General features: G+C 35.4%; 1 protein-coding gene across 1 annotated transcript in view; it reads right to left on the reverse strand.

The window, feature by feature from the left end:
* Positions 1-17,383, reverse strand: part of ADGB (androglobin) — a 146,875-nt gene that overhangs the window by 104,696 nt on the left and 24,796 nt on the right. The window contains exons 4-7 of the mRNA XM_064486604.1: positions 14,318-14,389; positions 12,321-12,530; positions 4,138-4,277; positions 1,513-1,599 (exon numbers count right to left, since the gene is read on the reverse strand). Coding sequence (XP_064342674.1) covers positions 1,513-1,599; positions 4,138-4,277; positions 12,321-12,530; positions 14,318-14,389 — 509 coding nt within the window. The remainder of the gene's footprint in view (positions 1-1,512; positions 1,600-4,137; positions 4,278-12,320; positions 12,531-14,317; positions 14,390-17,383) is intronic.

A 17,383-nucleotide genomic window follows, 5' to 3' on the forward strand; every position in this document is an offset into this window, starting at 1 on the left:
CTTCAAAATGTTAATTCAATTTAATGATTAAACTGGTCTTCTGATTCTGAAAGTGTATGAACATTGTTTCCAATTTTCATGTATGATTTCACTGTATGATTCTAGCAAGAGACAATCCACAATTTTTAATTTACTGATTTTCTAGTCATGAATTACTTTGCTCCCCTGTTTCTTTACCACCCTTTGACAGACCTCTGATATTTTCAAGTTTCTGGTATCTTCACTGCAGAAAGAATTAAGGCAAAGCTGTAAGCGTTCCATCAACACTGAAGATAAAAATTTAGAAAAGTCTGTACTTAGAAATCCCATTCTCTCTCAGCTTCTCTCCACTAACATTGTCCATATTATGTCAAGGAATTTTCTCTTTTCTTAGATATCAGAAAAGAATTTTCCACGAGACCTCTAAAGGGTGCCATCTGGACCCTTCCCCACAGGTAAAGAGCAAGATCAGCCCTCTTTTGAGAAAGTGGTCCTTCCAGGTAGTTGTCTACCTTCCCATTTTTTCCTTGTAAATATTTTTATTTGAACCAAGCAATGGCTAGCTTATTCTTCTGAAAAGATGATTTAGATGTTTAGAATCCAAGTTACGAGGACCTGTCTTCAAGCTCCTTTAACTTGGACCCTGGGAATGGTAGCTTTCTAATATCAAAGATCAGAGTTGATCCAAATTGATTACTGTGGATTTGATCTGGTAAAAATCAGCATCTGGATTGACGGTATGCTCAGATCTATTGATATAATTGTTTTCTATGCACCTTAACCTGATTAATTTCCAGTGTCTGTGGTAACATGATCAAATTATGTCTATAACCTTTATGTATAAAACAAAAGTATTTGTGAAATTTAAGTAAGCATTACTTTAAATGTTCTCTCTTTTTTGGACATAGATAAGCAATATCTGTATATCTAGAATCATATGAGAGAAAGACTGTGGGCTTTGGACCCCGCAAGACTTAGATTCCATTTTTATCTCCTCCTGGTACAATGTACACAGCTTTAGGGAATTCAACTACTCTGAGCTTCCATTTCCTCATTTCTAATAACATATACCTAGCTGATAGGGTCATATGGATGATTAAATAAGATAATCTTTTCAGGACTGTGGGCTTTAATTAGAAGTAATATATTAAAATACCTAATGCCTAATAGACATTTTATTATTATTTATTCCCTAGTACAAGTGGTTAGTTAGCTTTCATGTTTCTGTATTGAGTAGGTGAACAAGTATAAAGGGACAGCTGTAAATACATTACCATAATAAATAACATTGTTTTAATATTTGTAATTCAGATGCTTAAGGATTAAATTCATAGTGTATATAAGGAAAAAAATTTTATCCTGGACTTCTTAAAGAATTTTATATAATACTATAAAATGTTATTCTCCGAACATTTTATAAAATGTGACAATTTTTGAAATTTTCTTAAAGATTAAGAATATTTTAGTTAAAGAAACCTTACCGGGGAAGAAAGAAGAAAAAAATATATGAGTAACTTAAAGGGTGAAACGTACTGGAGAGAAATGACTTCCGGTAACCATCCTGTGAGTGCATGAATCACCATGAACTCTCCCAGTTCTCGCCTCTCTGCTACGTGGATGCTAAAAAAAAAATGTGCAATTGTACAGTTAATAACACTTGAAGACACAGAGAGATACATAAGAAATAGGAATGTCTAATACGCAATGATACAATAATAAATGTAGGGGTCCTACTGGTTATATTAGAGGACAAGAAAATACTTTTCCACCAGCCAGATGACTTGTTTTGCTAAGGCACTTAAATAGATCCCATGATAAAATTTCATATCTGTTAAAAAACATGCTTATAAGCTTCACTTTAAAATGTCATATATGTAAAACACTGTCACATACTTAAAACATATCTATACATATTATATATTATGAAATATAGAGAGATGATATATAATCTATTTTATATTTTCAATATAGTAATCATGTTCTTTTAAAAATAGGACAGTGTCTTTCATCTTTCTGATTTCAGGAATTATTCTAAGACGTCCGTAAGGCTGCGTATTATGTCAGTCTCACACGTGGCAGGACTAGATGGGCATCAGATATCTTTAATTAGATCCTTAGATAATTTCAGAGAAACCAGAATCATCCCTTCTATCCTGTACAAAAGAGTGAACCTGCCACCCTCACGTAAAATCAAATGAGGTTGTGGTTGACCAAGTATCACTCTTCTAATTTTAACCCTTTCATTTTTTAAGTTTTTTTCTGAAGTGATTAGCCTATTTATATCAACACACATACATTAAAATTGTTTTCTGCTCAGGAATCAGAGCTTCACCTTATGCCAAGGGTGGTGATTGATGGTATTGACTAACATACATGTCTTTTTCTTCAGAAAGAAATTTTACCATCTTAGTCACATGCTCCATCATTTAGAAATTTACATTGGTTTGTTGTTTACAGATTATAAACTTTGATGTGTCTACATATCTCAAAGATAAATATTCTGTAGGATATTCACAGTCTAAACTCTTTGAATAATCATTTTTAGGAAGTGACTGTACAAACCTAAAAAAATAATACCTTTTCCTTTGCATATCTCACAGTGATATTTAAATAACCACTCAATATTAATTTTTAAGGTAAGAAGCAAAAACTCACATGAAAATAGATTTTATATACTATAAAATCTGAGAAAAAAATGTTTGGACAAATATAAATTGGACCACGTTGTGCGGATTTCCACTGGAAAGCCTAAGAAATGTCTCACATTAATTCTGGTCCTTTATTTCCAAGTTGAATTTGTTTACTTTTCAAAAATAGCAGTAATTCTATGACTCAAGTTGTTATAAAATTCTACTGAACTATGGCTTTAAGAAAGATAAAACGCCACCCCAATTATCCAGGTCACACATTTACTGCTTCACTGGCCTTGCAGCTCTAATTTGCTGAACTTCGAGTTAGGTCTGAGAATTAGGAACATTATTTTCTTTCAAAATAAACAAACGTAGTCAACACCGTTTTAAATACTTAGTAGTATTCAGCTACCTAAAATGACATGGGCTGAGTTTTTAAAAAATGATTGAAATTAAGGGTTGCAAGCTGGGTAAAACAAATTCTCAATAGAAAATTCAGGGTTAATAAGAGAAAAGAAAGATGAAGAGGATGGCAGTAGGAGTGGCTGTTTCTGTTGTGTAGCTTTGGGAGAGAAAGAGGAAGCTGAGCCAAAAGAAAATCCACAGAGAAGCAGACCAGGCTTCTGACTGACATTGCTGTGTGTAACAACAGAAGGGGAGGGGCTGAGCTTTGAGCAAATGTCTGGGGTGACCTGTTAAAGCCAGTGGGTGTGTTTTATTGAAAAGGAGAGGCTGTGATACACTGCAGGAGGGAGAAGGGTATCAAATTCAAGCTGGTGCATTGTGTGGGAGAGCTCTCCCACTGAGCACCGACACAAAGTTGCCTTGCACTTACTTGCAACTCAGGCATCAAAGCTTTTTTTGCAAGGCTAAGGCTGGGATGGGGTGACCACAGGTCCCTGCAAGTGGCAGCTGAGAGAATAAACCTAGTAGATGTGTCTCATATATGTCTCCTGCACAAGTCAGTGCGGGAATACAAGACATGAACAGATTTCATAGGAATATTGAAGGAAACATGAGTAGTTTTCAACATGAATATATTAAAAAGGACTAATGTTACCAAAAGTGTGAGGAGTATGTTGACAGCCTTGAGAAGAGTTCAGGTTTTCAACACGAGTAGGTAATTGCTGCATGTACAGAGCCTGAAATGTTCACTGGATTCCAGTATACATTATTCTGTGTTTAGATGAACCATTTCCCCGTACAAAACAACTTCTTTCTCCCATTAAACTATTTTCCATGATTGACTTTTAAATTATCATAAGGAAACACTGGATAGAGAATAAATTTTGAGTATTCTTGAGGGAACTTTTATTATCACTGGCTAATGCAATACTTCAAATCAGTGGCTTTGGCATGTTTATTTTTATATTAGGAAGTTTACACTGTTTGGAAAGAAGGCTTTATAAACCTGATTTTTTAAAAAATTAAGGGTGTGCAATATAGATGTATAGTTATTGTTGCTGTTGGGTTTTTTTTGTTTGTTTTGTTTTTATAAAAGTAAGTGATAATTCTTCATTCTACCTACTCAACATTTGCCAGCTTAATGATAGCTTTAGATAAAAGCATTGGCCAAAGTTCAAATTCATAGGTTGTCGCAGGAAGCAGGAGATTGTTTTCTTCATCAAAAGGCAGAAAGTCATCAATAGTTATCTTCCTCCAGCAACCCTAAAAATGAGAAGAAAGGAACATATCATCAATGATTTATATTATTTTTTCATATACATTACTGTACACTGTTGACATTATTATTTATTGCTTTATAATTTTATTAGCTTCTTACATCCAATGACTGACATACTGGTATTCAACACTGCTCTGGCTGAGAATTTTAGCTTATTATTTTATTTAATGTAATTACAGAACTTTGTATCAATAGTGTCATTATTTATGAGGTTCTTTAGCATATTCTTGAGTACCCCATCCTACATATTGCAGTAAATTAAAGTGTTTCAAATAACAAAACCAAAACATCATACAAGTATGGATAAGTTTGGGCATAATTAAAGAACTTAATACAATCATAATGCAAATTCTACAAATATAACTTTAGTAATCATAATTTATCCTCATAGGCTCAGTGATCTTATACTTCCAATGACCATATTACTCCTACTCCTAATTAAAGATCTATTTTTAACATAAAGTTAATAATTTATTTAATAAACTCATTATACATTTACCTGTATATGTATTACTTCATAATTAAAAGCTTGAGACAAATGATAAAATTACTGATTATTAACTCACATTTTTTTAAACTTTGGTTTTAGATGTGAAATTTTATTATGAGTTCATTCTTTTGCCCAAGAAATAGTTTCAGCAGTGATGTAAGCGTTGTGAACCCACATAACACATGGCCTATACTGATACTATTGAGTTGCTTATAGTCTAGTGAGGGAAGGTATATAAGCAAACAACATAAAATGTAATGTTTAAAATGCTCTAGGACCAAAAGGAAAGTGTGACTAATTTTGCTTGGGGGATGTCTTCACAAGAAGGTGACATCTAAACTCAAGATTTGAGGGGCAGGATACTTTTCCCAGGTAGATGAGAACAACAGAGTAAAAAATGTTTTCTTTTTTAACACTTGTAACTGAACTCATACTACCTTATTTAGTGGTTACATGACTTTTTTTTCTTTCCTAATAGATGATGTAGGGCAAGACAGGGTTAAAAAGCACAAGTATTTAGCTCTTCCTTCTAGTTTTAAGTGAAATGATCTAAAAGAAAGCATAGTGAAATAAACCAGATACAAAAGACAAATATTGTATAATTCCACTCACACAATATACCTGGAAAAATCTGATTTACAGAGATATAAAGTATAACAGAGATTACCAGGGTCTGGAAGAGAGAGGAATGAGAAGATATTGTTTAATGGATGCAGAATTTCCGTCGGGAATGATAAAAAAGTTGTGGAGATAAATAGTGGCGATGATTGCACAGCCTTGTAAAACTATGAATCTCTGAATTGTACATTTATAATGGTTAAAACGGTAAATGTTATGTTAAAAATATATGTTTTACTACAATAAAAAAAAAACAGTAATAGGAGCTCCCTTCTTATACTTAGATTTCAAAAAAAGTTTTTGAAGAGGCTACTAGATTCCTAAGAAGGAAAAGTCTTACGTAGCCATAAGAACTCGTTAGACCAATTCAACAAATATCATCTGTTTCCAGCTGATCAGTGGGAACACACTTCAATTAAGAATGCTTTGATTGTTAAACACCATTGAACTGTACACTTTAAATGGGTGAACTGTGTGGTATGTGACATGTATTTCAATAAAGCTGTTACAAAAAATACACAGGGATAAACGTTTGGTATTATATATCTAAAACATAACGACTAAAGTTATGACAATTTTCTTAGAATTTTTTGATTTAATACATTGGTTGGTTTCTCCCTTAAAGTTTATGAATGAATGAAATATTATATATATATATATAAATATAACTATTTTTGATACCTCATCATAGAACATTGAATTATTTTTGCATTTGGTATTTTCTTGTGACTGCATGTAAATGATGTATATTTGACATTTTTATGGACTTTACTGTGTTCCACATAATTCTAAAAGATCATCAAAATGTTTAATTACAGCATGCTTATGAAGAAAGATTTTTTTGCTAATATAAACATAAATTAGTAAGATATTTTAGAATATAGTCATGTTCAAATTTTAATATTTTTAATATTTGAATTCTAGGTTATAATAACTAAATGGCTACATATATTTATACCCTCTTCTTCCTATGACTATGCTGCAAGGAAAATAAAAAATTGTTTTATAATTAATAGCTTAAGTCACAATTATAAAAGATCAGGAAAAGAGTAACCAGTGGACAGAGATTTCAGCAAAAACCTGAATGGTCAGAGTTACATAGATGAGCTGGAATCCGGACTTCACTTCTACTGCCACTGCAGTAACAGGTGGGGTGCCCTTCCCACCTAGTCCCACCTGCGGGTAGAACTCTGACTGCTACACCTGCTCTGAAGTAAACGAGGCAGTTTCCCTCCCCAGTGGAGCCACAGGAAGAACTGACTTCCGTCCTCCTCCTGAGTGAACAAGAGGCCCCCTGGCCTGGAGAACCTATTGGAAGGACTCTCATTTCCACACTAACCGTGCAACAGTGAAGCACACTGCCCCTCCTCAGGTGGGGGATTGGTCCCAGAACTGGCCACTTATACCAAAATCTGGGGAGACTCAAGTCCCATAGTTGGCCCTCCTTATATGAGGATTCAACCGAGGGCAGATCACAAACATAGTTCTGTATTTATTTAAAAAAAAAAAAGTACTTATAAGTGGACCTGGACAGTTCAAGCCTGTCATTCAAGGGTCAACTGTGGAGTACAAAGTAGATCAGTAAATATTAGCGTAAGAAATATCCATGGTTAGGGAAAAAACACAGAATGATGAGTATTGTATGATCTTACTGTTGGTATAGATTACGTATAATAGGTTTACATATGTTTATAAGAAAAATGTTTAGGATTAGAGACATCATTTACTATGATTGTCTGGGTAGTAGCATCATAGGGAAATTTTACTTACTAATTTAAATATTTTAACAGTGTTTGGGTTTGATTTACTAAAAGCATACATAATTTACTGAAAGTATATATAATGTTAATAAAGAACTGAGAATAAAAATATTTCCATTTTGGAAAAAACGTAATGGAATGTTGGAAAAATAATTTGTCATGGCATATACCTTGAAAACACTGTTTAAAGAGAAAAAGACATCACTGGGTGGGAGACAGCTTGTTTCAAGAGAGCTGACTGCAGGCTCTGCACAGAGACTCAAGGCAGCTGGGCTGGGGTCTGGGAAACAGGTTAGGTGGTGTTGATGCTGGTGTGCCTGTACCCCACAGTTTAAGAAACTCTGGATTCGACAATAATATTGTGTTTCAAAAGTAAATCAGGAATAAAAGCTAATACGTTTTTTATTTGGACGGATAGATGGCAACTAGAGAAAACTATTGATCCCAATGTGTGGGTTTTCCCTGTCTATTCAGAGACAAATGAAAGCACTGGGACACATAGAGAAAGGCTGCCAAGAGCAGTACATATTTCAAGAGGAGAGCAGTAATATACTTGCTTCTTTCAAGGAGCCAAAAGTACCCGATGGGGCTACACGTGGCCCAGTAGCAGTGTTATCGCTGCCAAGGGAACGAAGAGAGAAAAAATCTTTGTTTTATAACGCTGCTCTTCATGCTACCCAATACATTTTTAACTGGCTGATGACAAAGAACCTTGGTGCTATTTACTTAGAATCCAAACTGGAAAAAAAAATGGGAATACTTTATGGGGAAAATGATGTGCTTATGTAAAAATCTGAACTTTAAACATCATGCCGAGAGGCTCTGATTGACTGATTTACTTTGAAGAAATGACTAACGTAATTGCCTCCAGAGACAACAGGAAAGGGGGAGAAGAATACATGTAATAAGGCAGAGAAGGAAAGTCAATGTTCAATAAGAAACAAATAAAAAAGCATCAAAAAAAAAAATGGAAGGAAAAACAGTGAGGAGGAGACTTAAGGTGCAGAAGATGGAGCAGGGGAAGGAAAATAAATGCAGATGTGTTTCCAGTACATTACCCTGAATCAAGCAATAGAAGGGAACAAAGATTGTTTTATGGACATATTTCTTAAATATTTATAGTGAAAAGCAAAGGATTAATATGTAAATACTGAACTGGAATTGGAAGAGGAAAAAAATTAAAAATTAAATTATGTATTCTTGGAAAGCGCCAAGAAAAGAAAAAAATAGCAATATACTTTATCTTGTCAGAAATAACTTACTCTAATGCCTAATATGCAAGCAGGTGTTGACTCAGCCCTTCCGCCTGGGAATTAGGGAGATCGAAGAATAGATGTCTGCCCCCAGCCCAGAGAGAAAAGATTTCTACCAGCTAGAAAACCAGGCAGTCATCTATCACATGAACACAGTTTTTGAAACAGCAAAGTTCTTGTTTGCTTCCCTTTAAAAATCACATCTATTTATCTATTTATTAGCATTGCTATCAGCATTTTTCTATAGCCTTTGGAGGACTACAGTTCCAATTTTAAAGAATAAAGTGAAGTAGAGGAGGACTAGCAGGAGAGTATTGTAATTTGCATTGTGTATTAACTTAATGAAAATAACTGTAGATTGGAACAACATAGGAACACAAGAAATATATATTTGAACAAAAGCCCTGGAAAAAGAAAACAGCTAGGAGGTAATATTTTTCCATCTACTAATAAATACACTAAGTGGATGGGATGCTGGCTGCTTCATACTCAGTGTATGGAGAAAAATGAAGCAGAGGGAGGAGAGAGAGTCAGGGTTTCAGACAGGGAGGAGAGTAAAGGCTTCAGAATGAGTGTCTGAAACACTAAAACCAGGAGATAATCAAGCATTGCTTATTGCGTCTAAACAAAAAGTGTATTATCCATTTATTCCATATGTAGCCAAATTATTATTCATATAACAATCGTATATAAAGAAAAACAGACCTCAATAAACCAAGTTAACCCAAATATACCACATATATATTCTAAGTGAATAAAATTTTGGAATGCATACTCCATCTGAATGAAAGATGAATCAAAATAAAATACTCAAGAGAGGGGAAGCTGTGTTAAATTGAACAAAAACCACAATGATATGGACTAAACCTTTTTATATATGTAATAAAGGATAAATAATTACAAATATGAGTTCAAAGAAAATACTAATAAAAATATTTACTCAAAAAACATATGTCAAGAAAATATGGAAACAAGAATATCAGGTGGATTTTATTCTTAAATAAATCAAAACAAACTATAAATTCATAATAATTAAAGCTGAGTGGTATCTGAATAGGACAAGAAAAACAGTGGAAGAAAATACAGTCCAAAACCAAACACAAGTTCAAACTGGAAATGAGTGTAAGATAAATGTGGTTTTTAAAATCAATGGGTAAAAGTAGAACATTCAATATATAATAGTGGGGCAACTAGCTAAGCCTTTGGAATAAAAAATAAACCAGTTCTTCATTTCTCACAGTAGATAAAACAAATTAAAGGTCCAAACATTAAAATAAAATTAAGGGGAAATGTCTTTTAAATTCTTGATAGTGATAGCTTACTTTAAACGACAAAAAGTCCTAGATCTCTGTAAAGAAAAACAACGACACACTGACTACATAACATTACAAGTTCCAGTTGGGTGGAAGACAGAAAGCTAAAAACCAATTTAAAAAGTGCTTCCTTTCTATTCACATATATTACTACCTACAACAGATAAAAGAATACTTACAATTCCATAACAGAACTCTGAGTAAACTGTTTTGTAAGTAGGCAAGATATAGGCAATTAAAGACATATAAGGGATGTACAGATTTGAAGGGATGCCAGAGGAACTCAGCAAGTCTGGGCAAAGGAATCACCATAGCGGATCGGACTGTGGGAGAATCAGGCTGAGTGTTGCCTATGATAACTGTGTGTCCCCTGTGTCCCCTCCATTTACGCATCTTTGCTCAAGAACCATTTGTTGGGCAAGACAGCATCTAGTAAACTGATCAGGTACTTTTCTCCCTGACTCTACCAAAGGGCCAGGAGGAGGAACTATCCATCCCTTTGGCTTCCATAATAGGAGGCAGCAGCAGGGAAAGAGAGAAGGAAGGAAAGAATACACGAAAAGAGGGAAGGAAGCTGATGGTGCTGAGAATCTACTATTTGTCAGGACCTTTGCTAGGCTCTTTTACATAATTATTGCATTTTATCATCCCCTGTATTTGTTCCATGACATATTACATGCCTATCATCTTGAGGGATGTGGTCTTCTTGCGTTTGCATGGAAGGGACCCTGAAGGGCCCATGCAACCCTCCAAGCGGATCTAGTAATGCTGGGGGCCAGCAGAGCTATCTGTCACATCTCAGTGAGCATGAATTTGACCATGAACTTCAGCGATGAGTGCCAGTAAGTTGCTTGCAAAATATTTCGTATGGAACCAGCTGTATCTCAGTGCTCAGCAGTCTGTCAGCATCCCCCACACACCATTCCTCAGGTGAGACTAATGAGGAAGCAGAAGAAGCCACGGGACATGAGGTTCAGTCTTCCTGACTCCTAGACCTCTTCACTCAAGGTCTACACTGTCTAAAGAGACAGGTTAAAAAAGACTGGATCATTTGGACTAATACATTTAAAAAATTTTTTGTGAATTCAATTTGGTTTAAGCTGCTGAGGAATCAGTATAGTTAAAGAGATATAAATCACATTTTCTTTGCAAAATGGAATATAGTGTTAATAAACATTGACCCCTAACAAGGAGGAAATTAGAAAAGAAGGAAGGATGTCAGGAAACACAGAGAGAAATTAACAAGGTTGGTTTAATGTTCCACTGATGCTGTTTTGAAATTCTTAGTAATTTTGAATTCCGTCCCACCTCAAGTTCTGGCAAATGTGCAGAAGTGGGGCCCAATACCCGGGCATCTGGCCCCCTCACCCTTCCCGTGTTTGCTCTCTTCCTGTAATCCTACATTATCCTCTGTGTATCCACTTTCTTAATACCTTATCCTCTCTCTCCTTTCTCTGCACACATTTCATACTGTCAAGTCTACTCTGCCAAACCTGCCTCCCGATTGGTAAACAAAGAAGGAATTTAGGAAGTTATTTTCTCTAACAGCATTTTGACTTTCAAGGTCTTGCTGTGAATATCAAAAAAAACCCCCTCCAAATTCCTAGTTCGGATATCAGCGACTAAGATGACCTTCCGTACCACCTCACCACGATTCTATTAATTCCTAAGTATTGACCTTAGAACATTCCCCATCCCAGAAAGAGAGATGGCTCCAGCTCATTAAGGAAAAAGTCATGTTCTTAGACATATAAAGCACTTTGATTAACCTTCCCCACTCCTTAACATGTTCAAGAACATTCTCTCTCAGTGACCAGGACCAGCCTCATGGGTACATGGTGACCTGCACTGTCACATGGAACCCCATGCTCAGAAGGACCCCGTTCTTTGTTTAAAGTGTTGATATCACTGTCTTGAAATTCTTAACAATTTTTGAACAGGAGGCTCTGCAAATCGTGTAGCTGGGTGTTCATTTCACCATTAAAAACCCAAAGGTGCTTAATATAATCTAGCATTGCTAAATGTGGCGTGAGTCGACTTTGCCATATTAATTAAGGGGTTTGTAATTCTCTATTTGTGCTTCCTACTATACCAATTGCTTCCTTTCAGGCAGAGGTAAAAACTTTCTGTGTCAGAGTGAGAACTGGTGATATGAAAATAAACCTCAAGTTGAGGAGAGAAAAACATGGATGGATCAGGGCCACTGGGAGCAGCAAATACCAAGAGAGGACCGGACAAGTCTCAGGCACGGGCACTCTCTCCGGCCCACGACCCTGATACCACATCAGAGAGGGGAGAGCCCTGTGCACCCACCTGCCTGCCCAGACTGCACCCCTGGGAGGGCAAAGGCAGCAGAGAGTCACCTCTCCGTGGTCCCGACAGCACCAGTTTAAAAAGCACATGGGACTGGTGTCACTGTGTTCTTTTTAAACTCAAATTACAAATACAGGACATTGCCCCCTCCCAGTAGGCACACAGTTGGTATCCTTCCTAAACTGCCTCATCTTCTATTAGTCTCCTTAACAGCCAGTAAGACAAAGATATTTCAGTATGAAAGACACACAAAATTTAATGCATGTGAACACAAACTTACCATCCAGTAAAGTTTCACAACATACTTTCCATAGCTGTTGAACAAGGGCATGTGACCTTTCACAGCCTTGCACAGGGAGTAAATGTGTTCCCAGGGCTTCCAGGTCAGAAGAGGAGGCTCCCCTGACGTCCTTTTGAAATAACTGTTCAAAGCACCCCTGTTGAAGATCTTCCACACGGCATAGATCTCACTGATAATCCATCTCATCAGCTAAAGATAAAAACCAGTAGTGTTGATTATTTTTCAGTTATTGGCACTGTAATTTGGAGGGGGTGGACAGCTGAAAATCTACTTCCAGTAGTAATACTACATTTGATATGGAGTGTATTCCGCATTTTGATTTTTTGACCCACAGAATAAAGTCATAGAGCTTCCTTTTGTTTTCAGGAAATACAGCCACCAAACAAGCTGTAAATTCTTAGCTAAGAGCTGTCTTCCGGAGCTGTCAGTAATTTGACACTGACCTCCCTTTTAGGGGTGTGTGTGTGTGTGTATGTGTGTGTGTCACAAAAAGAGAGAGGAGAGGGGAGAGAGGGAGACTGAAAGCTTCTGAGAGCAATGGTGATTTTATTTTGCAATTAACTTTTTATAAAAGACCGAGCTACTCTTCTGTAAACGCTGAGAAGTTTTGAGAAGGAAGTGATCCTTTGTGTCAACAAGATCTTTCAGACAATAAATGAGACACGAGAAAGAATTGAAATTACACACAAACACTTACGTACACTCTAAGGTTCTTATTTCTGTGTTGGTCTGCAGATGCAGAAGTGCTCCAAGTAAAACTCCCACTTGCAGGGTTTTTAACAGGCAGCAAGACACAGTGCAGAGGTGAATTTTGGAGTTTGTGTTGCTGTGTGGTTTGTAAGGAGATTAAATACGTGAAACTATCATTGTAAGATTTATACTTTCCTTTATTTGCATTGTCTAGGAAATTTCTTAAAGTTTGGTTAATAGGACATATGTCCTATTGTACACCTGGAAATTTTACTATAGAATATTTTATACCTCCCTTGAAAAACCATACACTGAAGCCTATGTATGTTTAGAATTCATAAAATAAGCACATTTTAGACTAAATTATAAAATATAAAACAATTCAAGGGCCTACTGTAGAGCATAGGGAACTATATTCAATATCTTATAATAACTTATAATGGAAAAAGAATCTGAAAAAGAGTGTGTATATATATATATATGTGTATGTATATGTATAATTGAATCACCTTGCTGTACACCTGAAACTAACACAACATTGTAAATCATTTATACTTCAATAAAAAAAAACACAATTCAGAGATAATTTTATACTAATCAGTACAACTTGAAGAAATATTTTTATGTTAATATTAGTCAAGATTTTAAAAATAAGAAAGACAAAATATTTGAATCAATAATGACTATGCCTCACTCTTCTGGCTGGGTCTTAAGAGAAAATCATCAAAAAGCCTGTTTCTGATGTAACTACCTTGAGGGAGTGGAACAGGTCTACCTCTGACAGATGAAACCCAGGGTGGAGACATGGGGTGGAGCGTTCCCACAGGCAATAAGACTGTTGTGCTGAAAATCTGGCTTGTTTAGGTGAGGTGTTGCAGTTGAACCTCACCCCATGATTTCCCGACGTCAGCAAGACAAACAACACCGAACACACTGCTCTTGGACATGATGCGGGGCAAGACTCGAAACAACTTCATGCCAATTGCTAGGCACAGGGATCCAGAGGAGAAATGCTCAGATGGTGAGAACCCAGCTCCCCTGGGTCCCTGGGCAGGAGAATAGGGACACACACAGTGCTGATATTAACCTTCCCCCATCCATTCTCTCGCTAGGCTCAATTAAAGAGGCTTCTTCCTCTTTGAATGTCTGGAATATGAAATACTCAGTTATACCAAAACTGGAAGGTGAGCAAGGGAGAACTGAAACTGAGGACTGACAGTGGTTTGAGCAGGTCCGGAAGGCACTCTGCAATGAGGCTTTTCTTCGGTTCATACGCTCCTACTTACCTCACTGCAGATCAAGTGCTCGTTTGCTGAAAACAAGTCAAACAGGATTTCATTTTTCACAACCACTGGAGCCTGAAATTTTAAAATATATATATATATATATATATATATATATATAAAGAGATATTACTTCTTAGGAAAAATAAATGAAATGTAGCTTAATAAAATAGTTTATGTGCTGTAAGCAGGCCGAGCTTGATTTGATTTCCTGCAACCAGAGGAATTAGAAGAAATAAAAGCTAAGCATTTTATTCCATAAGATAACCCTGTTAGAGATATGGGTGGGTTACATTAATTTAATAATGTAATGCCTAAAAAATATAGTGTTTTAACATACAAATAAAATGTTTTAAGTATAACATATGCAGCTAAACTTAGCAAGCATGCACAAATTATGTTTAAAACTTGATTTGAAATTTAAATTAACCACTCACGTTAAACCTGAAGCTTTGTTAACATCTGGTAGCTAGAAAAATATCTTCATCTTGGATGAAAACTATTAGCTGTGACAGCTTTCTAAAATCTTGCTCAACTTTAAATCTTGTTATGCATTTTAAAGTTAATTTGGTGGCCATTATTCAATTGGCATGTATTTAAAAGTTGCTTTTATGTATTTAGTAAGGAATAAACATAATAGGGAAAAACATGACTTGTAACAGTTCTAAAAATTTGTTACAATTAATATCAATCTTATTTACTTAACATGTCAAATTAACATGAAAATGGTTTTGATTAGTGAAATAGATTTTTATAGAAACTGATGCCATCAGTTACTCTCAATCACTTGTATAATTAGCATCTTGAAAGCTCAGTAAAACATTTTTGTATGTCTGAGAAAAACTTACCTAAAACTACCTTGGAAGCCTGAACTGACTCATTTTCATAATTCATCAACATAATTTATATAACTTATAAAAGTTACATATATATAACTTAATGTTTATAAATATATATGTACACATGTATGTAGTATTCTGGCTTGTCTGACTGTACGGTAACACTTCTAAAGTGCTTATCCCTTTCAGCAAGTACCAAATGCATTAAAATTGATTAATCACAGATTAAGTAAGGATTAGATATCTAAGGTTTGAAGGGTTAGACTTAATAGTCACCCACTGACAAATGAAAAGGAGACAATGACAGTTCGTAAAAGACAACAAATATTAAGACAGAGGTCTCTACAATGGTATTTTAGCATCTCTGTCCCCTACACCTGTACCTCAGGGAAGGTAAATTGTTAGACATCTTACATCTGTTTAATATAGTCAACATTCAGGGACCTGGGCCACCCATATCTGGTTCTCAGAAATGAACAGATCCGATTACTCACTATAAGATCAGGGCTTGTTAATCTCCTTGGTTGGAATGATCCCTGTTGACTCTATCTTAAATTCAGTCTTTTAAGTTTTTTAATTACTTAGCATCTCTCTGACTTAAATCATGTCCTTGGATTTCATACTTTACTTAGTGTTCTGGAGTATGTTTCTAGTGTTTTTTAAATTGTGGGTTGCAATTATTTAGTGATTCATGAAACCATTTAATGGGTCAGGACTATATACACATGTATATACATCTGTAAAATGTGTCAGCAGTACATATATATGGAATATAATAGAACTGAGTAAATTTCCTATGGAAATGTCATTATCATTTTGCAATATTTTGTCTGGACTTCACATATTTAATGAGTCTCAATGTAAAATGCATTTACCACTGTGGACTTAGACATTAAAACTTGACAAGCGCTACTTTAAAACTTTCTTGATTCGCTAGACTTTCAGTTCCAGCTGTTCTGGTCCATACTGCCGTGTGATGGATCAGGAGAAGGAGTGAGTGCAGAGGGAGAGTAGAGGTACGGAGACAGATGCATTTCCATAAATACAGGTGGAAGGGTCATCAGCATCAATGAGTCAGTTTATTTTCAGTACAAATGTCTCTCTCAGAACTAAGGTATGCTAAAAAGAGGAAAAGTTATAAAACTTTTCTACTTATTCAAATTTACAACACTTTCACTTCGTGGAATTCATATCCTTCATTTGCATGGAATGTAAACTCTGCACCTATATTGAGTTGAGCCTGAGTACTAATAATACAAAAATATTAAGTGCTTTATATTAACACTACAGAATTTACATTCTTCATTTCAGTATTACCTAACATAAGTAATTAATTTAAAGGCATGCTTCATGCATATGTAATTTCTATTATTTAAAACGTCTTACAAGTAGGCATTGAATAAATATTCTGATGGACAAAGATGTACCTACTTATTTTCTTATTTTAATAAATATTTGAGATTTAGAATTTCTGACTTTCTCAACTAATAACAGTAATTGGAAAATGATGGATAAATTGTATTTTCTGCATTAGCAGTAGTTCTTATAAAAGCTGAAACTCTTAGGAATAAAATCACTTTGCATCGAGACAGATGCAGTGGATTACATAATGTACACAAGAATCAGCTCCATTGCAACTTTTTGACTTGCACTAAATAACGAATTTAATCTGTTGGTTTTTCCATGCAAACGAAAATAAGAGACTCAAGAAGGGAAAAAAGGCATTAGTGATGGTTAACCCCTTGGAAATACTAAATATATTCAAAGTAACAAGGCTATTAATTAGAAAGATAGACCAGTGGGTCTGAAGTTTTAATGTGCATAAGTGCTATTTAAAATGAAGCTTTCTCAGGGTGATGTCCATGTGAATATGATTCAAATGGGGTTCAGAAATGAAAGTGGCCCTTGGGAAATGCTTCAGAAATTCCTAGAATAGAGAGACCCAAGTGCAAACCTCTTGGGCTGGAAAATTAATGCTAATAAACACCAGAGTCAACAGACCTTAACACCATGTGAGTTCCTGGTAAGAAACAGGAGAAAGTCTGTCAGAAATTATGGAATAACTGTTTGCAGCATTTTAGGTTATAATTCGACATCATGAAGGGAAGAAGAAAACTTGAGGCTCTAAACAAAATTTCTATAGTTGCTTGAAAACCAGTGTAAGAAACCAGCACAAGAAAATATCAATATCCTCTTGGAAACCAGTACAAACTATATTGATAAACATTTA

Source organism: Camelus dromedarius, chromosome 6 (assembly GCF_036321535.1).
Source record: "Camelus dromedarius isolate mCamDro1 chromosome 6, mCamDro1.pat, whole genome shotgun sequence".
NCBI classification, from domain to species: domain Eukaryota; kingdom Metazoa; phylum Chordata; class Mammalia; order Artiodactyla; family Camelidae; genus Camelus; species Camelus dromedarius.